This window comes from Bubalus kerabau, chromosome 1 (genome assembly GCF_029407905.1).
Source record: "Bubalus kerabau isolate K-KA32 ecotype Philippines breed swamp buffalo chromosome 1, PCC_UOA_SB_1v2, whole genome shotgun sequence".
NCBI lineage: Eukaryota > Metazoa > Chordata > Mammalia > Artiodactyla > Bovidae > Bubalus > Bubalus kerabau.
Genome location: NC_073624.1, coordinates 112,962,497 through 112,986,937, shown reverse-complemented (window position 1 = coordinate 112,986,937; position 24,441 = coordinate 112,962,497). Strand labels below are relative to the sequence as shown.

At 35.7% G+C, this 24,441-nt stretch overlaps 1 protein-coding gene across 5 annotated transcripts in view; it reads right to left on the bottom strand.

Moving 5' to 3' along the window:
* PPP1R12A (protein phosphatase 1 regulatory subunit 12A) overlaps positions 1–24,441 on the bottom strand; it is a 164,493-nt gene that overhangs the window by 7,052 nt on the left and 133,000 nt on the right. For all 5 annotated transcript variants that reach the window (XM_055587064.1, XM_055587059.1, XM_055587054.1 and 2 more), the window contains 9 exons: positions 24,295–24,385; positions 23,051–23,245; positions 22,642–22,810; positions 19,707–19,828; positions 16,554–16,619; positions 10,292–10,308; positions 8,936–9,071; positions 6,538–6,642; positions 554–601 (listed from right to left, as the gene is read on the bottom strand). In XM_055587064.1, the coding sequence (XP_055443039.1) occupies positions 554–601; positions 6,538–6,642; positions 8,936–9,071; positions 10,292–10,308; positions 16,554–16,619; positions 19,707–19,828; positions 22,642–22,810; positions 23,051–23,245; positions 24,295–24,385 (949 nt within the window). The remainder of the gene's footprint in view (positions 1–553; positions 602–6,537; positions 6,643–8,935; positions 9,072–10,291; positions 10,309–16,553; positions 16,620–19,706; positions 19,829–22,641; positions 22,811–23,050; positions 23,246–24,294; positions 24,386–24,441) is intronic.

Below are 24,441 nucleotides of genomic sequence, written 5' to 3'. Positions count from 1 at the left end.
AAATTGTAGAAAGACATAAAATGGTAAAAGGATTTTCTTACACTAATTTTTTGGCTTAAAAGAGCCTACTTAAGTTAAATATTTAAACTCAAAATTAAATATTATTAACTTTAAAAAGAATTAAAAAATTTGGTCTCCATACCTTTAAAATGGAAGTATTTTATTTTTGCAAAGAATTAAACCAAATGTATATATGATTAATGTGTTTTAAGTATATCAACACAATCAGAGAGAGATAAATGGCATTTAAAAAATATCAGATTCATTACCACAATGGGTATGTTTCAGAATTAAGATATGTTTTTTGGTCCATTGAAAGAATAACACAGTAAATTAAATTTTATTTAACAAGGTAATTTTACCCTGTAAGACTCTATAAAGAGGATAAGCTAACATTCTAACATAATAAAACATTCATAATCAAATTAATAAATATAAATTTAAACTAATTAAAACTACTGTCCATAAAAACAAAACTAAAGAAAACCTATTATTGCTTACACAAAAAATAAAGGGGAAAAATGATTATTTATTCATTAAGATCAACACTTACCCTTTTTTCCATTTCTAATAGTGACCTATCAGCGAATCTTTCTTGTCTCTGTAAGGAGGTAAGAAACATAAAGAGATGTAAGTGCAATAATGATGGGGAAGGGGAGAGGATCATAGTAACTGTGTGTGTGTGTGTGTGTGTGTGTGTGTGCGCGCGCGTGCGTGCATCTGACTCCTTATGCCCCCATGGACTGTAGCCTGCCATGCTCCTCTGCTCTTGTAATGTTATTCAGGAGGAGTAATAATACAGTGTGAGTAAAGAAAAAAGAAAACAGAATTTGTACCGAAATTAAAACAAAGATTTATTAGAGGAATGCTTAGACATCCTCTATGTATCATTTAGCCTCAAGTCTTCACAGTTAAGCTGGGAGCAAGGATGGGTAACTACTGGGCACAAAGCCAAAACCACCCCAGTCTTCCCTCCCATGCGCAAGGTCTCTCTCTGTCTACACACAGTGAAGAGAGGCTAACCCGCACGCTCAGATTCCAGGACCCTGACTGAAATGTGGATTGGACCAGATCGTGTGCCTCTGTACCCATGCAGTCTGGCCTCTTCCCCTCTCTTGCTAGCTCTTTCTCTAATCATCCATGTTCCAAAATTGGTAAGAAGGATCACATCTCTTATAAGAAATCCCAGCTACACAGCTTTTCTTTTCCTGGCAAGCTTAGGTCTCATTTTTCTGTTTTCTGCTTCCTGTACTATACAGTCAACTACAGAGATCTCGAGATGAAAAGGACCTCTGGGCCTTTAAGCCACATGTTGCACTCAAAACCAGGGAGCTGTGCGTGTGGGTATTGAGCACAGGGACAGTAAAAAAGCAAGTGCTTAGTTTTTATTTACAATGACCTCTGTTCATACATTTCCCTTGGGATTCCTTTTCAATTTACTGAAAATGAATTCATCAAAAGGTTCATCCCCCAGAAGCCAATGTACTGAATAACCAATTTTAAAAATTTACCAAGAATGGTTTTTGCTAACTACTTAACAAGAATGCTCTTTTATGGTCATTAACCACAAAATATCCTTTAAAAAACTATATATATATATACACACACACAAACAGTTCATCGTGATTAAGCACAACTTCATTAATTTGGCAATTCAAAAACATTTCTTAATATAATTTTCTCTTCTGTCAATCCTTTCAACATTCATATTTTTGTACTATCAGGGTTTGTAAAGCAGTTACTCTTTGATCTTTCCTGCAAAATTTCTTTTTTATAGTTATAGTATATAAATTAAGATCTAATCATGGCCGTCCCCGCTTCATGGATCACAGCCTTCGTGCTGAAGGGGCCTGTGTAACTCAGTGAAGCTATGAACCATGCTGTGCAGTGCCACTCAAGATGGACGGGTCATAGTGAAGAGTTCTGACAAAACATGGTCCACTGGAGAAGGGAATGGCAAACCACGGCAGTATTCTTGCCACGAGAATCTCACTAACAGTATGAAAAGACAAAAAAGATATGACACTGGAAGATAAGCCTCCATAGGTTGGAAGAGTAATTCCCAGGTGGCTCAGTGGTAAAGAATCCACTTGCCAGTGCAGGAGACGCTTGAGACATGGGTTTGATCCCTGGGTTTGGAAGATCTCCTGGAGAAGGAAACGGCAACCCACTCTGATATTCTTGCCTGGAGAATCGCACGAACAGAGGAGCCTGGTGGGCTACAATCTGTGGGGTCGCAAAGAGTTGGACACGACTGAGCACTTACATATGCACACAGGTCGGAAGATGTCCAATATGCTACTAGGGAAGAGCAGAGGGCAATTACTAATAGTTTAATTGACTATGCGAAAGCCTTTGACTGTGTGGATCACAAGCAGCTGTGGAAAATTCATTAAAAAAATGGGAATACCAGACTATCTTATCTGTCTCGCGAGAAACCGGAGAAGCCAGTCAAGCAATAGTTAGTACCAGACATGGAACAATGTACTGGCTGTAAATTGGGAATTTAAATTGTCACTTTGTTTATTTAACTTATATGCAGAATATATCAAGCAAAATGCTGTGCTGGATGAGTAACAAGCTGGAATGGCAGAAAGTGAAGAGGAACTAAAGATAAAGAGCCCCTTGATGAAGGTGAAAGAAAAGAGTGAAAAAACAGCTTAAAACTCAACATTCAAAAAACCAAGACCATGGCATTTGGTCTCATCACTTCATGGCAAATAGATGAGGAAAGTTGGACAGTGACAGATTTTATTTTCTTGGGCTCCAACATCACTGAGGGTGGTGATTTCAGCCATGAAATCAGAAGACACTTGCTCCTTGGAAGGAAAGCTATGACAAATCTACACAGCGTATTAAAAAGCAGAGACATCACTTTGCCCACAAAGTCCATATAGTCAAAGCTACGGTTTTTATAGTACTCACGTATGGATGTGAGAGTTGGACCAGAAAGAAGGCTAAGTGCCAAAGAATTGATGCTTTTGAACTTGGTGTTGGAGAAGACTCCTCAGAGTCCCCTGGACAGCAAGGAGATCAAACCAATCAATCATAAAGAAAACCAACCCTGAATAATCACTGGAAGGACTGATGTTGAAGCTGAAGCTCCAACACTTTGGGCACCTGACCCCAAGAGCCAACTCACTGGTGAAGATACATATACAAGAAAGACTGAAGGCAAAAGAGAAGAGGGCAGCACAGGATGAGATAGTTAGATAGCATCACCGACTCAATGGACATGAATCTGAGAAAACTCTGGGAGATAGTGAAGGATAGGGGAGCCTGGTGTGCTGCAGTCCATGGGGTCTAAAGGTCATGACTTAACGACTGAACAACAACAACAATCACGGCGATCCAATCTGTTGTTTTAGTTATTTTTATATATTTTAAATTTTAACTAAATAGACTTTTGGCTGCACCATGCAGCATGTGGTATGTTAGCTCTCTGACCAGGGATTGAACCTGTGTCCGCTGCAGTGGAAGAGCACAGTCCCAACCACTGCATTGCCAGGGAAGTCCTCATACAACTGATTTTTACGGGCGGAGGGACCAACACCGCCCAGCTTATGGGATCTTAAGTTCCTCAACCAGGGATCAAACACAGGCCCTTGGTAATACAAGTGCAGAGTTCTAATTGCTGGACCTCCAGGGAATTCTTAGTCTGCTGTTGAAATGTTTTATGTTTTTTTTTGTGCTTACTCTTTCCGGAAAAAGAAAAGTTAGGTATTCCAGTTGCTTACTATTAAAAATCAAATTCAGAATTATAAATGAGACTGCTTCTGCAAATTCTGATATGATGTCTTTAAATTTGTATTTTGATTGCTAGAAAAACAAAACAAAGGCTAAATATGCCACTTAAGCAAGTGCAAATGAATAGTAAAATGCTAAAAAGATTGAAAAATGTTAAAAAGACATTAAACAACAACTGAAATAAATAAAAAATTGTTGGAACAGTGTTAAATACATACAAATTAATAAAATGTTAAACAGAAAATTAGCATTTTATTATTTTTTTTAATACAGGGACAGTTCAGCAATTTTACGATTTATGTGCTAATTTTTTAGGTTAAAAAAAAAACTTTAATTTTTTGGGTAAATATTCCAGTTAAAGCTGTTAAAATCACATTTAGCAAACCTGCTGAATTGATATTTGACAAAATAATTATTCATCAATTGGTTTCTGGCAAATCAGCCTATTTTGCTCCCTTGGGGACTGTATAGGGAGTAGGGTGGCTGGACTAAGGCAGGATTCAGTGATTCTACAGTCCTTGGCAGAAAACTATGAAATAGACCTAAACTTCAAGCTTACTTCTCTTCTTTTTTGGTCATGCTGTGCAGCTTATAGGATCTTAGCTTCCCGACCAGTGATTGAACCTGGGCCCATAGCAGTGAAAGTGCAGAGGCTCAACCACTGGACCACTAGGGAATTTCCAATTCTGTTTTTTCCTAGCTTGCTAAACATATCAGCCAATGATTGTTGAATTTTATAAAAAAAATTTTGTCCACAATCTACTATCTCAAGATTAATTCTTAGTAAGATGATTTTTTCCTTGGAAAAATTCCATGCAACTATCAAAACTACACTACTATATATATTCATAAATAGTTATCAAAGAAATGCTTAAAAAAATATACAGATTTACAGTACACTTAAATACTCAGGGTAAATAACTCAATAAAGTTGAACAAAAAGTTTAACATTCTGTCACTTTTATTTTTACATGTACCCCTAAATTTTTGAAATGACATTTACACAGTGTTTCCAACTAAGATATTAATTTTGAATATTTACTCGATATCTCATACTCCAATTCAGTGACTTATTTTTCTGACCACAGTCAATGGGAACAGAAATTGGTACTTGACCCAAAGGCAGCTTGCAACAGTTGTCCAGTGTCCTGTGAAATGGATACAAACAGAACCATGGGCACTAACAAGACTGCTTCATGTTGATGATAACTGGCTAATTCTATCAGTTCTCTCTCTTGTAGAGTTTGAATGAGAAACTTATAGGAAGAATTAGATGACAACAGAGTAGGCAGAGAAGTAGAGAAACATACAGAGAAGGCAGTAAGCAGGGTCACCGTAATGACAGAATACTACAGTAGGGAACAATGGTTATTTTTATTCATAAAATATTATGACCAAATGTCTAGAACTAAAGCTAGTTTCAGGGAATTAGTTATGATATTTTGTGGCGGCTCGCTAAGCTATTAATGCAACCTAGAATGATGACATTCCAGTTTACCATGAGACTTAAGTGTAGGCCAGCAAGTTTAAACTTGTATGACATTCCAAGTTTTTATGACACCGCACTAGGAAATGTGCTCTTGTTCTGCAGTACTTCTCTGTGTATCTGCACTAGGAAATGTGCTCTTGTTCTGCAGTACTTCTCTGTGTATCTTCATAGCCTGAGTCTTTAGTCAAAGAAAGGAATGTCTCATTTATAGAGCTGAAGATGCCATTCTAGATGAGTGCTTTCAAACTAGATTCTAAAAGTTTACCGTAGAAATGTGTTTATGCTAGAAAGTCTTATGTTTAACATTAAACAAGTTTACTTCCTTAAAATTTATAGGACTCCTTCGAGCCTTTAACATATAAATCAGCCCTGCTAAATCTCCAAGGTACAGAATATACAGTATTTTTCAGTTACATAGGTCACAAAGCTCTTTTCTTTTTTTCAAGTGGAACACGAAAAAGAAGAGGAGGAAGAAGAGGAGACAGCACTTATTACTATCTCCCAGAACTAGTGTTTTATGAAAAAACAGCTTGGGAAACAATTCGTAGCTCATACACGTCCTAGACTGTATATACGAGGCTAGGATGTGTATGATCTAAGGCCTAGTTCTGCTTGGCTATTCAAGTTTTCACTTCTAAAATTATCTCTGCCAGGCTGTTATCTTCTTTTTGAATTATTATTAAATCAGTTTTTTTTAACAGTAAACATTCTTAATGAACAAAAATTATTATAAAAATTTTTTATGGCTTTAGGAAGACTGTCTGTAATTATTGTTGTTATTTGCTAAGTTGGGTCTGACTGTTTCTGTGATCCCATGGACTGTAGTCTGCCAGGGCTCCCCTGCCCACGGGATTTCCCAGGCAAGAATACTGGAGTGGGTTGCCATTTTCTTCTCCAGGGGATCCTCCCGACCCAGGGATTGAACCTGATTCTCCTGCACTGACAGGTGGATTCTTTACCACTGAGCCACCTGGGAAGCCCAAGATTCTGTATAGATGCCTTTATTGCTTTCCTACATTTGGTATGCTGGAAATAAGCATTTAAAATCCTTCATGTACTACAACATAGACATTAAAAGGCTTAAAAATACTTTGATTTTCCACCATAAGGCTATACTTCTATATCAGAAAAAAATAAAAGTTACCAGTAAGCTGTATTATCTTGATTCCTTATTAATAAATAAGCTATTATCAATAACCAAACTTACATCCAGAACACAAGAGAAAATTACAATGCAACTTTTAGATAGAATAAATGACAACCATTACCTTGAGAGTAACAAAGAGAAAAAATGTACAAACCTGGGTGGCTTTTTCCAATTGTAATTTAAGATCTGTCAGTTCCATATTTGTATCATGGAGCTGCGCTTTCAGCTTTTCATTTTCGGCTAGAATTTGTTCATAAAGCTATGCAAATTAGGGGAGAAGAACAAATTACTTTTCTGCTTTCTTACTATTTTAAGATTTCCCAATGATCACTTTGCAATATTAAAACAGGAAGATTGATATAACATATGTTATTAAATAAATACATTAAATATATTATATTTAAATGCTTTGTGGTCTCAAGGCAGAAACTTTTGGTTATGCAGGCGTTTTTGTCCCACATAAATTCTTCAAAAACTAGTTCCAGTATTTAAAACTAATACCTAAGCTGCAAACCATGACTTTTCAGCTTCCATTAAAAAAACTCAGTTATCTGATAAAGAGGGACCACATACCTATGCAGCGACCACAGCTGAGGTTATAAAGAGCCATTGTTATCTTTATTTGGGGTCTGTGAGCTTTTCTGCCTATCATTCCCTCTTTAATTTCTGACACTGAGATGGAGCATCAGTGGCATTTATCATTATACTTGTATTATTTTTACTAAAGTTAAAAGGAAAGTGAATGATTTCTTGAATATTTTCTTAACACCTGAATCTACTACTTATTTTTCCCTCATCTCTAATATTATAACCACAGATGGCTACATTTATCTCTTACCTAGACATTTCCATTATTAGAGTTGCTCTCTTGACCTCCTTCTAATCTACTTTATACAAAGCAGCAAGAGTTAAATTTTCAAAATAACAATCTCTACCAGCCACAAGAAAAATTTAATTACTTCAATACATTATGTACCCTCCCATCATCAGGCTGGTCTATGTGCTTGCAATTCCATCTGAAACATCTTTTCTCCCATTTTGCCAGTTGACTACTAATTGTCTTGCTGTTCTTGGCTGAAGTTTTACTTCTTTTGTTAAAAATTGATTTTTTTTTTCTAAAAATTGAAGGATAGTTTCTTTACAGAATTGTGTTAGTTTCTGCCAAATATCAACATGAATCAGCCATAGTTATAAATATGTCCCCTCCCTCCTGAATTTCCCTCCCACCTTCCTCCCCGTCCCACCCCTCTAGGTTGTTACAGAGCCCCTTTTCAGTTCCCTGAGCCATACGGCAGATTCCCTTTGGCTGTCTATTTTACATATAGTAATGTAAGCGTCCATGTTTCTCCCTCCATGCGTCCCACCCTCTCCTTCCTCCCCCACCCCCCTCCACCGAGTCCAAAAGTCTGTTCTCTAGGTCTATGTCTCCATTGCTGCCCTGCAAATAATTTCATCAGTACCATCCTTCTAGACCCCAAATGTATAAATGCTTAATATGAAATAACTGTTTTTGTCTTTCTGACTTATTTCACTCTGTATAATCGGCTCTAGGTTCATCCACTTCATTAAAACCGACTCAAATGCATTCCCTTTTATGGCTGAATAAAATTCCATTATATGTATGTACCACAGGAAATCTACCCTCAGACCCTGTCACTTCTTTGCTATGTACTTTTATAAAATTGTGTCTTTACTTCAGGATTATGGTTTCAAATTTAGAAATTATCTACTGATGTGTATGATTATATGATAAAGTTTGTCTGCCTACTCCATGGAAGGTACTCATCAGAGCAGGGACAGTATCTCCATCTCCACTGGCCACAAGTAGAACTTCACTACAGAGTACACTTCAGTGTTCAGTTCTTTACTGAATGAATGACTGAATCTTATTCCTAACATAAACTGACCCCTATCTTCCTTCTGTTGACTTTACTTTCTTAATGGGCAATTAAGATAGCTGCCAAGTATCTCAGACATGTACAATTACTACAAACCTTCCTTTTCCTCCAACAAACTTCATTAGGTTTATTCAAAGTTTGCAATATGAAGAATCTTGATCTTAAGAATTCTAGATTGCTTTGTTTCCAGGACTTATTTCTTAATTACTTTCATCCTTAATAGCACTTGAACTATCGTAAGTTTTCAGTTACCTAGGAAATACTATATTCTCCTGGGAAAAGCTATATTCTTTGTTTGGCTGCTTCCTGTTAACAAATAAAGAAAAGATAGCTCTCTCTCTCACACGCACACACATGCACCCTACCCCCTCTACTCCAAATCTACTCAGTGTCCCCTTTCAGCTCAACCACAGTACCACAGTACTGGCCTGAGAAACTTCAATGCACAGGTAGTCCTGGTTACTTTCCCCTTTACTTTAAAAAGGCAAACAAATAGCTATTTATATTCTACTTACAATTAATTGCCAAAAACTGAAAAATTAAAAGTCATTTAAGAAAGTGATTTAATTATGAGTTTCCAGGAGTAATATCCAAACACAAAAATCTCAACAAAGAGATTATTTTTAATTAAATATAACTGAATAACCCAAGTACCTTTTTAAAGTCAGTTGAATCATCCTTTTCTAGCCTGCTACTGTAAGGTTTTCTTTCTTCTGAGTAACTGTATGATCCAGAGCGACCCAGCAAGGAATCATATCGATCACTAGCTGATGTAGAACTGATTTCATATCTTCAAAAGATGAGTTTGAGTCAAAATCTTTATTACAGGCTTTCACAACTTACATTAACATGCATCCTAGTATTTTAACTAGATATTCCAAAATAGTAGATAATATTCTCCTTTATCGGTTATCTAATCAACTTTCATGATATGTAATAAATAAAAGGGAAGTTATTTTTAATACTAACTTCCGTTGTTTGAGAAGGAGGTTCAAAAATCTCTATATCTGAAAGTCAAAACTGGTTTTACATCACGATAAATTATTTCAAAAATTTTAAATCATATTTTTTTTCACATTTTAACATCTCTGAAATCAGAACAGGGCTTACAACTGATGTGTATTACAGTTTAATTGGTAGTACTTTTCCTTTAAGTGGCATATGAATGTATTTTAAAATTAGTAACATTGTAGATGATGAACTAACTAGAGTCTTTCCAGAGTAATAAACAGACAGTACTATACCATTTTATACAGGGGATTTGCGCATCTGTGGATTTTGAAATCCACTGCATTGGGTGGGTGGGGTAAGTTCCTGGAACCAAATCCTCGGAGATAGTAAGAGATAACAGAAATAGGTTTGTCCTAAAGAAGAAGAACGTATCTCTTTTGAAGAGGAGGATCTTCTTATCTGGTTCTGAATCTGTTTTTTTTCTGATCAATGCTAATGCCTCTACATTTCAATTCAAAAGAATCATCAGAATATAAAAATTTGTCCTTGGTTTTACAAGGACAAATTTGGTTAACAATTATTGGTAAGAGAAGAGGAATAGAAATTAGATTCAAGTATTAATATATTGGTTGAGGTTCTCTGAAAAAAATGAACAATTTGAGCTAGATGACACTTTTTAAAAGTGTCTTCATTGGCTTTTTCTTTCTTAATCTGAAGCAGGGATAAGGGAGAAGAGTCTAAGTATCTGATGAAATAAATTTCTGGTGGATTTCATTGGCTTCTAATGTGAATAATGAGATGGTCAATGTTGAAGTAACTTAGGAAGCTTAAGAAAACTATAACTGTTGGAAAGATTTGAGAAAAAAATCTTTCCTAGCAACTTACTATGACAATTGATGAAGAAAGTTATTAACACTTATGAGGTCATCTAAATATCTATAGATTTTTTATTACTAAAATAATTCTATCAACTTAAAAAATTTATCAATACCTAGCAACATATTTTTAGAAAGGATAAAATGAGAAAAAGATCAATAAAAAAACACAAGTAAAACGTACCTAGAAATGGAATCCGTCTAAAAAGAGAAAAACATAAGGGTAACTAAATTTTTATGCTTTCATTTAAGTAACTCACTGATTAATCAAGAAAATTTAACTTCAATATTATTTTCACATTAATACATATTTAATCTATGCACTTTAACATCAATGTGGTTGTTTTACAAAGAAATTCTAGAACAGAGTCACCGTAAATTTCTAATTGTCCAATACTATACAATTACATTTTCCAATTTAAAGTCATATTTTGTGAATTTCTACAAATGACACTATAATTAGGAGGGGAAAAAAAGAAAGACTAAGACACATACCAATTACTTACAATTCACTTAGCAGGAGAAAGTAACATATTACATTACAAAATGCACGTTTATTATGTGACATCTCAAAGTAACTATCTTTCCCATTTTTCTGTTTTTGAGGTAGTAACAGGACAGACCAACAAATGAATACTGAAGTATCTGATGTACAACAGTGTATACATATTTTGTTTACAATTCATTTTCTGGAAATCCAGCTATACATTCCTCCAAACTTTAGCAATGAGGGTATAGGAAACTATGATTCATTTTCTCAAGGAAGTGGTATGCTATACTGACACTCCACAACTCTTCTTAATGTAAATGGTGAAACGATTACTAGGATAAAATAGTCTCATTGGAGTCAAAGACGTTTTTCGGGGATTAGCATCTTTAGCTCTTTCCATTGAAACACTGAATCTATAATTTTCTATAAAGTAACTTCAGAAATGGCTTGTTTAATTTCTGCATTTTAGATATTTGAATTTTCCCATTATATTTACCTTTAAATGTGCTGTGAAATCACTGGCTTCCTTTGGAGCCGTTTGAGCCTCATTCAGATTAAAAATGTCTTACTAAAGTCTATTTAAGTTTCCTTTGCAAAACCAATTTTATACTTGCTGCCCATGTTTTATGTAATGCTTACTTTATTGATTTATTCTTTAATTTTATAATAATTAACAATTTTGAAGTTAAATTTCAATTTTCACAATATAATTCAAATCCATAAGCTGCTGAAAGAATAGATTTTGAAAGTTCCTATCACAAGAAAATAATTGTATCTATGTGTACATGTGTGGTAATGGATGTTTATTGTACTAAACATTTCACAATACACAAATATGGAATAATAACATGCGCAATATTTTATATATCAATTATATCTCAAATAAAGAAAGCAGAAGCAAATAAAAAGATATTATTTATTCAAATTCTGGAAAATATCCACATGTGAAATAAAATGTATACATATCAAACGAAAACATCACATCTCGCCTCAGTGTGAACTCTGGTTCACTGGTTTAACTTAATTTTAAGAATAAATAAAAACTTCCAGTAGTCGCAGAAATCACTCAAATTCTATTTTTTTGTCTTTAAAAGTCATGGTGCTATTACTGATTATGTTACATATATATTTGTTTTTGGCCATGCTGTGTGGCATGCAGGATCTGAGTTCCCCAAGCAGGGATGGAACCCATGCCTCCTGCACTGATAGTTTGGAGTCCTAACCACTAGACTGCCAGGGAATTCCTGCTGCTGCTGCTGCTAAGTCGCTTCAGTTGTGTCCGACTCTGTGCGACCCCATAGATGGCAGCCCACCAGGCTCCCCCGTCCCTGGGATTCTCCAGGCAAGAATACTGGAGTGGGTTGCCATTTCCTTCTCCAATGCATGAAAGTGAAAAGTGAAAGTGAAGTCGCTCAGTTGTGTCCGACTCTTAGCGACCCCATGGACTGTAGCCTACCAGGCTCCTCCATCCATGGGATTTTCCAGGCGAGAGTACTGGAGTGGGGTGCCATTGAAATTTTAGTTAAAAGCACATAAAGCAAAAAACTATCCAAGTCACTTTTAAGAGTATAGTTTAGTAGCGCTAACTATATTCACACTGCTGTGTAACAGCTCTCTACAACTTTTTTCATCTTGCAAAACTGTCATTTTATACCCACTAAACAAATCTCTGCAACGCCAATACTTTGGCCACCTCATGTAAAGAGCTGACTCATTGGAAAAGACCCTGATGATGGGAGGGATCGGGGGCAGGAGGAGAAGAGGACGACAGAGGATGAGATGGCTGGATGGTATCACCAACTCGATGCACATGAGTTTGAGTGAACTCCGGGAGTTGGTGATGGACAGGGAGGCCTGGCGTGCTGCGATTCATGGGGTCACAAAGAGTCGGACACGACTGAGCGACTGAACTGAACTGAAACAAATCTCTATACCCTCCTACCCCCAGCTCCTGGCAACCACAATTCTACTCTTTGTTACACATGAGTTTGAATACTTTGGTGAGAGCACAAGCGTTGTCAGTTGTGTCAGACTCGGACTCTTTTTGACCCCATCGGCTATAGCCCACAAGACTCCTCTGTACATGGAATTCTCCAGGCAAGAATGCTGGAGTGGGCTTCCATTCCCCTTTCCAGGGGATCTTCCCTACTCTGGGAGATCGAACCTGGGTCTCCAACATTGCAGGCAGATTCTTTACCGTCCGAGCCAACAGGGATGCCCGTGGAATCATACAGAAGGTGCTTTCTGGCAACCTGTTTATTTCACTTAGCATAATGTCCTTGTGACTCTCTGTGCTTTTTTTTTTCCCCCTTGTGGTTTAAAATTGTTTTTCTGAGGTAAAAATATCCTTTAAGTTTTTCTGACTGCAATACCATAAGATCATATACCATACTATAACAAAGTTCCTCTATGATTCCCCATCTCTCAAATGCTAAAGATAACTACTGTTAATCTTTTCTGTATACATAACTATGTGAACACATAAATATCTATCCATACAAATACATTTTATTTAATCTATTCCCAACTAATAGACATTTTGAAAGTTTTTAATATCCTGCTTCAAAAGCCATGCTGCTATCAACACTTTAGACTTATTTTTGCACACGTAAGTCACTTCACTGGAAATAAATGTCTTGAAGTGTAACTGAAAAGCAAAGAGGCATGAACTTTTTCTGAAGGGTTCAGATTTGTGTTGCTCAACTGATCTCTCAAGAAAATGAATTTATTATAGCCCCAAAGTGTTATATGAAAATGCCTATTTCAAAACTAATCATGACAAACCTGAGCATTATTAACCTTTGTCGATTTCACTTTGGTATTAATTATTATGTCTTTGGCTATTAATGAGAGTAAATATATTTTAAGCTTATTGGCCATTTATATTTCTTCTTTTGTTATGTTTATAAATTTCATGGATTCTGCTTCCAATTTTTTTTAACTGTGTCTTTTAAACAGTACAAATATTGACCTTTTAAATGCTATAAAAGAGGGCTGCTGCTGCTAAGTCACTTCAGTCGTGTCCGACTCTGTGTGACCCCATAGACAGCAGCCACCAGGCTCCCCCGTCCCTGGGACTCTCCAGGCAAGAACACTGGAGTGGGTTGCCATTTCCTTCTCCAATGCATGAAAGTGAAAAGTGAAAGTCAAGTCGTTCAGTCGTGCCCAACTCTTCGCGACCTCATGTACTGCAGCCTACCAGGCTCCTCCATCCATGGGATTTTCCAGGCAAAGTACTGGAGTGGGGTGCCATTGCCTTCTCCAATAAAAGAGGGCTACACTATTTAAGGTGATCAAATGTGTCTCAATTTTAATAAGGATGTCTTTTTTGCAATTTTCTAGCTTTTCCTGTTTAAACAATCAAATCTGTTAATCCTTTCTTCATAGTTTCTTGCCATGCTTATTTAAATTTTTGACTTATTACTAATGTTCTTCACATAGTAGAAGTTTTACCATCCTATAGTTTAATGAAAGCAAATCATAATAGCCTAAGCAACAGAAGCCCCATTTATGGAATAATGAACCACACTATGATAAAGTAACTCAAGTTTTCTGGATCAAATTTTATCTTAATTTTTTAAAAATTTATATCCTGAAGTAGTTTCAAAGGCAATTCAAAAAATTTAACAACTTTCTGGTTATCTTAAAATTTACTTTTCTTTGAAGCAAAAAAGTATATGCCACAGAGTCATTTTTTCAATTTGGTGAACTTGGATTCTATAAACTGAGTAAAAGTTTTGTTATAAAACACTTCTGAGGTAGTGATAACACTATTTCAAAAATACACAGAATTGGGTTGATCATACTTTTTCACAGAAAAACAAGGGCTGACACTACAAATTTTCATAAGAGAGCAACTCTATTTGGTGGAAGCACTTTTCTAGTCCATTGTAGAAGACACTACAAGTTTCTGTCTTAATCTCCATTCTCCCTTTCTCTCATGGTACAGCGGTCACTAAGTTTAGGTGAGGTGGTATGCAGCACATATTCACAGCAAAACAGCTGAACTATCTCAGTGGTGGGCCTCAGCTGGCCTAAACTAATTATCATAGTTCCAGTCCTATGTTGTAAAGGAGCCTGAGTATGAAGCTGACATAGAGGGTTGTGTAATATAATTGACATACAGTAAATTATCTTTGTTTAATCCAGTTCAAGCTGGGTTTTGTGTTGCTTGGAACTGAAAAAATGTTAGCACAAAGCAAGATCTAAACAATGCTCTATTTAAAATGAACAAAAACTATTTAAATTGTTTGGAACTAAGAAATTTTTTTCATAAAAACAATATTCTATTCAATGTACCTCATATATAATTTTAACAATAAGACTTCAATATAACATATATCAATATGCTTCAAAACCACAAGCTTGGAAGCCAGAACATCTTTCACCTCCTACCCCAGCCTGGTGGGACCAGGGATCTGTGTGATATGGCAGTGAGAAGTGTCAGCTGGAGATGGTTTACTAATTCCCTCGCTCTTGCTTATCTGTCCACTGTTTCTCCTTGAAAGATGAGAATTCATAGGGTATCACTGGGCGAAGAAGATGATGGACAAGTTTACAGAAAATAATAAACAAGAGACACAGGTGAATGGGGAAGTGCTGACAACTAACAGGCAAAGGGTTTAAAAATGACAAAACTTGGCCTGCAAAAAATTCACCCTTGCAAGTAATTGATTCTTCAACTTGTCTGGCTACCTAAAGAGAAAATAAAGGTACCTTTTGGGTCAAAATACACAAACTTGTCCCTAAGAGTAATGTCCACAGTCACCTAATACAGGGAACCAACTTCTGGTCACTTCACATTATTGTCGATCCCAACAACTAAAAGTAATCTTAACAGCTTTATGTAGCAATGTCAAAATGAAGAAAATATGACCAGAATGCCGTTTCAGGCTGGACACTTGAATTTAAAACATTAAGACTAACTCATATTGTACCATCTACTCCTATGTAAACAAAGTTTTTCCATGTATGTCAGCTTTGTGCAGAGGCAAACAACAGAGAACAGAAGGGGAAAAAACTAGTGGGAAGAAACTTTGGTCATTTGATAGCTATGCAATCTTGTCAAACTTGCCTTCATTTCTTTAATCAGTACTGGGGTTGGAGGGCAGGGAACCTTTTCCTCAAGATTAATGGAAAGATCAGCAGTGATAGTGAATGTAAAAGTTGTTTAGAGGCACGAAATTTCTAAACAAATGTAAAAAAAGTTAAAATGACCTATTATCTTCTCCAGAATATAATCCTGCCGTTTACAAAACTAAACTCTGGGTCTGGTAAGGTATGCACTACTTCTGGATAGCCTTTAGATACTTTTCTTTGGTCAAAGGTGTAACAGGTAGGCTTGCTTAAAGGCAAAAAGTGAAAAAAGCATTCAGCGTGTTTTGCAGCAAGCCATTATAGAGGCAGAACACATTAAGGAGTAAGAGGGGCACCTCCAACTCCTTCCTGGGAACTACACTCAGTTTAAGCTGCCATAGCTTTTGACTGTGTGCACTGCAATTTATCTCAATTTACCTCATGCAACCGTTAGCAAGATGTGTCGTAAGGTAATTCCCTCTTTGCCTTATGTGGCTTACAAAAGATTACTGAACACTCTACTTTTGGATAGCGTGGAAACCTGTTTTCTCGGTTTTTTTTTTTTCAACTTTGAAGGCTAACATACATACAATAAACTAGACCCACTTAGAGTATACAGTTGATGAGTTTTGACAGTTGTGTACACCCCAAAAAACCCTCTACGATCAGGATCTAGAGTATTCCCAATGTCTCTGAAATACTCTTTGTGCCCCTTTCCAGTCCTCCACACCCGATTTCAGAAAACCACTGATGGTCTATCTATCTCCAGCATGCAGGTACAGTGTACAGTAACTGTCTTACATGAATAAATATAAACAAAAGTAAAATGTAATCCTTAAAAATACAAATATTTCTAAATACAGAAAATAATGCTAATTACCTGAACTTCTTTCTTATTGGATCCCTCCTCTGTATCAGATTGTTGTTCTTGTTCATTTTCATCACTCTAAAATAGATTATCAATTTATTTTAGAAAAGTGAAGATAATTTTGAAACAGTTAATATTTAAATATATTAAGGCTTTTCTAATTTAAAATGACTTGGGAAAATATAACAAGAAATGGATCAAAAGGAAAACTGGTTTTTAAGTGGGAATTTTTCTACCCCATTTACAGGAAGCCTGTTTTATCTGCATAGTACAATCTAATTAGGTTAGCATATATAGTGAAGAAAGACCATCTACCTAACATTCTGATTTTAAAAACACATTCATACTGGGGATGAGGATGCTGGAGGTTTAATGTGAAAATATGATATTCAATTTTATATTGTGATGTTATTGCATGTACTTTAATAGTCAAAACAGATACTATTTAGCTGTCCAAATATAATGAGGCAGCAAAAATAGGAAACATTATCTTAAGTAAGAAAAGCTCCATTCTATAAGCGTGGTAAGATTTATATACAATCCTGTTATGCTTAGGTAGTTTAGCTATCTAGCAATTTCTTGGGACTTTATAGCACACCAAATAGAAAACACAAGGCTTGGTAGGCTAAAAGTCTAGACTCTCAGCCAATGGGAATATTCTATTAGAAAGCTGAAAAACTCAATAAGACTTAACGGACTGAAAGAAAAGGGAAATACACAATCAACGCATCTGGCTCAGGCTCACTATAAAAATACCACAGGCTTTAAGATTAAATCATCCTATTTCAGACTGGTACAGCTATTTTCAGCTCTGTGAGTTAGGGTAAATTTAATAAAGAAAATTCTGAGTTATAGTTACCTCATCCATAAAGTGGGGATAAAAACCTTACAGAATTGTCCTAAGGGTTATAGAGGATCTTTATACAACCCATCATGTGGTTTCTAGCAAAAATGGTATTTGAAGTTACTAACCAAACAAGAGCAATCAATGCTGCTACTACTAGCATTATTTAATAATATAAATGTATTAATTCCACAATATGAACTGGTTGTCTTTACGCATTACTGTTTCACGAAAGAATACAGGAATTGAACATTTTAAAAATGGGGAGGCTCAGAAGTCTTGAAAAGTGGTAACTAGGAAAAAAAAAGGAAACCTGGTAATAACTTGCCTAACCATACACCACCCTTTCTTTGACAGAGCCGTTTTTGTATACTGTTTGATACAGGTTCAATCAAGAGGCTATGGAAAGGAAAGGATATCTGTGCTGATGGTTGATTAGAACACAATTCAATGCAAGGTCAAATTAAAAGGATGACTATTGCCTACACAGATCTCAGGAACAATCATCATAATGCTAGTTATGTGTATGACTCTAGAAAGTGGAGTTTTGAAGGGAGAGCTGGTGCAAATAAAACTGGGGAAAAATAAATACTGTATAAAAAAGCTTTGCTTATTAAACACCTAATACATATAAGTTATTAAAAAGGTAAGAATTTTTAAGTAGTAAGAGTTACTAAGATGCTAAGACTGACAGGCTTTATTATTATTATTAAAATATTACTGACCAATCAATTAACATCAACCAGACATCACGTACTTCCTGACAAAGGAAAAAAACACCCTGCCAAGAGAATACTGAACCAGAATCTGATCATTTCTACACCTCAAATTACCAATTTATAGGAAACACAAAAAAAAAACTACATGAATGTGTTAAACTATACTTCAGGAATATAACCCAGTTCATTAAAAAATAATTGTAAGAAAAAAAGAGATGGAAGGAGTAACTGATTTTTTAAAAGAGACTTGAAAGAAAAAATTAATCATAATTTATGGTCCTTATTTGGATGCTAATCAAATCAGCAAAAAATAAAATTACAACAGACCATCTATGGCAATAGGAGTCAAAGTGAAAGTGAAAGTGAAGTCACTCAGTCGTGTCCGACTCTTTGCGACCCTGAGGACTGTAGCCCACCAGGCTCCTCCATCCAGGGGATTCTCCAGGCAAGAATACTGGAGTGGGTTGCCATTTCCTTCTCTAGGGGATCTTCCTGACCCAGGGATCAACCCAGGTCTCCTGCATTGCAGGCAGACGCTTTAACGTCTGAGCCACTAGGGAAGCCTAAGTGGTAAAGAATCTGTCTGCAATGAAGGAGACTGGGGTTCAATCCCCGGGTTGGGAAGATCCCTAGGAGAAGGAAATGGCAACCCACTCCAGTACTCCTGCCCGGAGAATCCCATGATCAGAGAAGCCTGGCAGGCCACAGTCCATGAGGTCCCAAGAGTTGGACTCGACTTAGCGACTAATCCACCACCACAGGTCTGTGTAAATGGACAGAGGATATGCCCATGAGGCCAGGTGGACAATTAGGTCTTTCCAGGCAATATGAGTCAGGAGGACATTAAAAGTGACTGTCTATTCAGTATTAAGGATTTATTGTCAATTTATTTAAAATAAACATGATCATGGTATTATGATCACTCATTAAAAGATAGTATTTATGGTTACTTATATTACTTTTAAAAAATAAAATTTTAATATTTTAAAAAGGAGTCCTTATCTCTTGAAAATTCATACTGAAATTTTTACACATGTAGTATTACTAAAATTGTCTTCAAATATAAATAATTGGGAGTTGGGAAAGTGGAAGAGATTTAACTTAACAATGACTATCTGGGGTGGGATGATATACTTCTTCATGTTTAAACTTTTCTGCATTTTTTTTTCCTGGGGGGGGGAAAAAAAGGCTAAAAAAAAAATCCCCGAAAACTAAATTAGTTTTGCCTTTCTGAGGTATATGTTGTATTGAAATAGGATAAATTTCACATTAACTGTGTTATCCCATAGTTCTTCTTTCTCCTGCAAATGAATAGCAATGTCAGGCAAATAGAGATGAAGAAGAAAAAATTAAAATTTATAACATTGCAGCCATTATTTTTTTATTCCAATACTGGGACAGTACTCTTGCTTGTAAGTAATGTCAGAAATCTGAGTAGTTGTTTATTCTTAAAAAGAAAAACTCTTCTGATTTAAATAACTAGCTTAAACACATAGTGCTGACCTAAAGAATACATAATCTGAGGCATATAAGAAATTATTATTGTAGATTCCTAGAAAGATTAAGCATATATCAAGTAGATTTATTTTAATAAGTTCTCACATCTTGTGTCCAAAACGAAACTCCCGTAGATCTTCTTTTCTCTCTTGGTCGCCTTCGTTCTCTGATTGATTTAGGTTGTGATTTATCTTCCCCCTCTTTTTCTTCTTCTTTCTTTTCTCCCTCTGTTAAGGATTAAAATTAATCATATGGCAGCAATGCATCTTTAAATTATTTGCAAAGTAAATATGAAAACAATTCTAAGTCAACCTCTGTGAAAGTTTCTGAAGTTCTCTAATCAGAAATAATTTTTGCCTCCTCAGTGCTCCTGTAACACCTGGTTTAAACATGCCTGTGTCTCCCATTAGACACACTCTTGAAAATCAAGAATTTTAATTACTTCATTTTTCTAGTGCTTAAAACAAAAATGTTGCTTAAAAGACACATTTAATAATATTTACTGAAAAGAAAATAAATCAATCCTATGAAGAGAATGGTGCCCTAGTTATTAGTGTCTGACAGGAAAATAGTTCTCATGCCCAGTCTCTAACAATGGAGCAGCTAGCAGGCACACACATCTATCAGTTCCTACTTCTGCCATTCCCAGTCCTCATGCGGCAGTAGAATCAATGCACCATTCACTGAATTTTCTTTTAGTATCTCAGAGCAAACCTTTTTACCTGCCTTGGGAAAAAATTATCTTTTATTAAAAACAAATCAATGTAAAATCTTCAAATTTGTTCCCTTCCTGGGATAGTTAAAATATCCTCAGACTTACATACTAGAAGAATATTAGAACCTCTGAATATGCTTTAAAAAGTAGAAATATGGAGCAAAGTAATGCTAAAAATGATTGTGAAAAGGCTCCCGTGTCATTAGCAGGCTCCTTGTCTCCTTCTGTGAAAAAAGCAAAAGAAACTCCAAAATTCTAGTATTAAGAGGGGCTTAATGTTTTTAGAATTAGTTTAGTGCAAAGGCCTCAAACTCCAAAACCAACAGTGGTCATCCAAGTTATATAAGAGAGTGTGTGTGTGTGTGTGTGTGTGTGTGTGGCGGGGGGGTTGGGGGTGGGGAGCCTGCTGTTTCTCAGCTCTAATCAATTGCTGATGTGAGAATTCAGATCCAGTGTTGTCGTATCTTCCAACTTTTCAAAAGAAAACAGAAATTTGAACTTTTATTTAAATATCCCTAATTTAAATGTTGGCTCAAAATTTTTATAATCATTACACAGGCCTCACACTCAGAGGTTTAAAGAACTGAAATATTTCAATGTCCAACAAATGAACAGCCAGCTTCCAGTTGAAAAAAATTTAGTTTTCTGAAGCTTACTCCTATAGGACTACTGATATTATCATGACTAATCACAATAAACTGTGGAAAATTCTGAAAGAGATGGCAATACCAGACCACCTGACCTGCCTCTTGAGAAACCTACAGTTAGAACTGGACATGGAACAACAGACTGGTTCCAAATAGGAAAAGGAGTACATCAAGGCTGTATATTGTCACCCTGCTTATTTAACTTATATGCAGAGTACATCATGAGAAACGCTGGGCTGGAAGAAGCACAAGCTGGAATCAAGATTGCCGGGAGAAATATCAATAACCTCAGATATGCAGATGACACCACCCTTATGGCAGAAAGTGAAGAGGAACTAAAAAGCCTCTCAGTGAGAGTGAAAGAGGAGAGTGAAAAAGTTGCCTTAAAGCTCAACTTTCAGAAAACGAAGATCATGGCATCTGGTCCCATCACTTCATGGCAAATAGATGGGGCAACAGTGGAAACAGTGACAGACTTTATTTTAGGGGGCTCCAAAATCACTGCAGATGGTGACTGCAGCCATGAAATTAAAAGACGCTTACTCCTTGGAAGAAAAGTTATGACCAACCTAGACAGCATATTGAAAAGCAGAGACGTTACTTTGACAACAAAGGTCCGTCTAGTCAAGGCTATGGTTTTTCCTGTGGTCACGTATGGATGCAAGAGTTGGACTGTGAAGAAAGCTGAGCACCGAAGAATTGATGCTTTTGGTTGAAGAAGACTCTTGAGAGTCCCTTGGACTACAAGGAGATCCAACCAGTCCATTCTAAAGGAGATCAGCCCTGGGATTTCTTTGGAAGGAATGATACTAAAGCCGAAACTCCAGTACTTTGGCCACCTCATGTGAAAAGCTGACTCATTGGAGAAGACTCTGATGCTGGGAGGGATTGGGGGCAGGAGGAGAAGGGGACGACAGAGGATGAGATGGCTGGATGGCATCACTGACTCAATGGACGTGAGTCTGAGTGAACTCCGGGAGATGGTGATGGACAGGGAGGCCTGGTGTGCTGCAATTCATGGGGTCACAAAGAGTTGGACACGACTGAGCGACTGAACTGAACTGAATACTATTTGATTTTGCTTTTAAAATATAAAATACCTACAATTGGAATACTTTTATTTAGCACCCATTTCTTAAAGTAGGAGTTAATTAGAGTTTATGTAGGTAGCTTATATGCAATAATAGGAAATGCTAATATCATCAACATGCCAATATACAGCTGAAAAAGAAACCTATTTTTCAAGAAATAAGCATAGAAATAATTTTTTTGGCAAGGACTTTATATATATGTTAAATGATTTTTGTTTAAAACAATTTCACAATAAATAGTTAAAAGGTATGATCTACATAATATGCAAGAAATGACTTGAAAGATTAATAAACTGTTATTAGAAATAATCACCCCTCCAGTTTTTCTATACCAACTTCTATGCTGATCTATATAAAGATTTTTGAAGTCTTGGGCAATAAAGATACATGTATCAATGCCAGATCATACAATTTTCTGTTTTTATTTTCTACTTTTCTCATTCTCAACCATCATATTCTTTCTGGTTAGGTATAATGAGTCCCAGTTTAGGATGTTGGCTCTTTTCTGTTAAACTATATTAATTAGGAAAAACCAACTCAAAGAATTATCTGAAGGAAACAAAGTGTTTTCGAATTTTCATTCTTACCTCTTTCATTTTCCTTTGTTAATCCTCTGGAGTAAGCAGAAGTTATACCTACAAGACTATTTGGCCTGTTTAATTGACTTGAAGTATAAAGTGAACTGCTCATTGTAGAAAGTAAAGAGGAGGGAGTGGTTGAACTTGAAGTTGATACTGGTCTGTAGCGTTGATAAGTCTGTGAAACGTGAAAATTAACACCCATTTGAAATATTAAACACAGAAAAAACATAAAATATTTAAGTTCATTTTAAAGGAAAAGTAATGTTCTACTCATGTCAAGATAACTAAGACTTCCAGTTAAAATCCTTATGAGTAATTTGCATGTGGTTTGTTAGTAAATAAATCTCTTGCATTTTGAGAATCACAAGAACTACCCATGCCATATGACCTAGTTGTGTTGTTGGTATACTATTACCTCATCATATGTTCTGGAGTACTTTTGTTTATATTCATCTTCTCTAGATGTTTCTGATTCCTTCTTTTCTTCCTGCTTTTCTTTATCCTGTTTCTCTTTTTCCTCTTTTTCTTCATTTTCTTGTTCTCTGGTTCGGGTGGAACGACTCCTCCCTATTGTTTTTTCAGCTTCTTGAAGATCAGTCAATGTTACCCCCTGCACACAAAAAAAGATATGTTAAATTAAATATGAATGTATTACAAGTCAAATATTCATGTTTAGAACTGGTCTGCAAATTTAAACAGAATTTCTACTTAGCAAGTCATATTCATTCTATGAAGAATCATCATGAGCTAGCACAATAGTATGTACTGGGAAAGAAATAAAATATATGCAAGAAATTGTCTCTTTATTAAAGAAAGTAACAAAACAGCACAGGAACTGACCGTATGAATATAAATATTTGTAAGAAGTTCAAAGAAAGAAGGAAAAGCCAATATATACACTATTTATATATTAAAGTTAACATGTATTTATGAGTTTTTATATATGTAGATGAACAAAGAGAAGATTTCAGTAGGGCGGTAATTTTTGAAGGTTAAGTCCCCAAAAGGATAGGTTGAATTTTAAGACGTAAAGGTACAAACACATAAAAAACATGTTAAGATCCTATGAAATACATAGTTTAACTTGAAATGTAAGTAATGGTAAGGGTCAAATAGTTTAATCTGGACTTTGGAGCCCCTGAACCGCACGAAATGGAAGACAGAAAGAGATATAAGGGACATAATCAGAACGGCAAGGAGGTAAGAAGAGGATAATTAGCTGGAGTTGACATTTTTCTCATACTTGCACATCAGCTTTTTGAAATACCTAACATAAAATGCTTATTTCCCACCCCTTCCCAATACTCAGAATGATTTAATAATTATAAGACATCATATATGATTCATTTTTAACACTAATCAAATACTCTGAATCAGACACTATATTAGGAATAGAAACATAAATACTCAAAGAGATATACAAAGGCATACAAAACATGCCTTAACAGTAATAGCCATATGTAATATCAGATGAAATGTAATTAGATAAAATGTAATATTACCAGCATAGCCATATTTAAAGGGTTACAGTAGGATTACTAAAGCAACTTTTATATTTTAAGACTCATTCATATGATATACTGAGATCAATATTTGCACAAAATGTGAAAAGGGGAAACATAATTCTGAACTTTTATATATTACACACATTAAATATACCTGTGTTGATCTTCTAGACTGTCTTGCTTGTCTAGATCTTGCTTTTCTTTGGGATTCAGACTCTTCATCTCTAACAGGAGTGAGGTATGATCTACAGTAATAAATAAAAATCGTCAGTTGGAAATACATTACCTGTGAATGTAATCA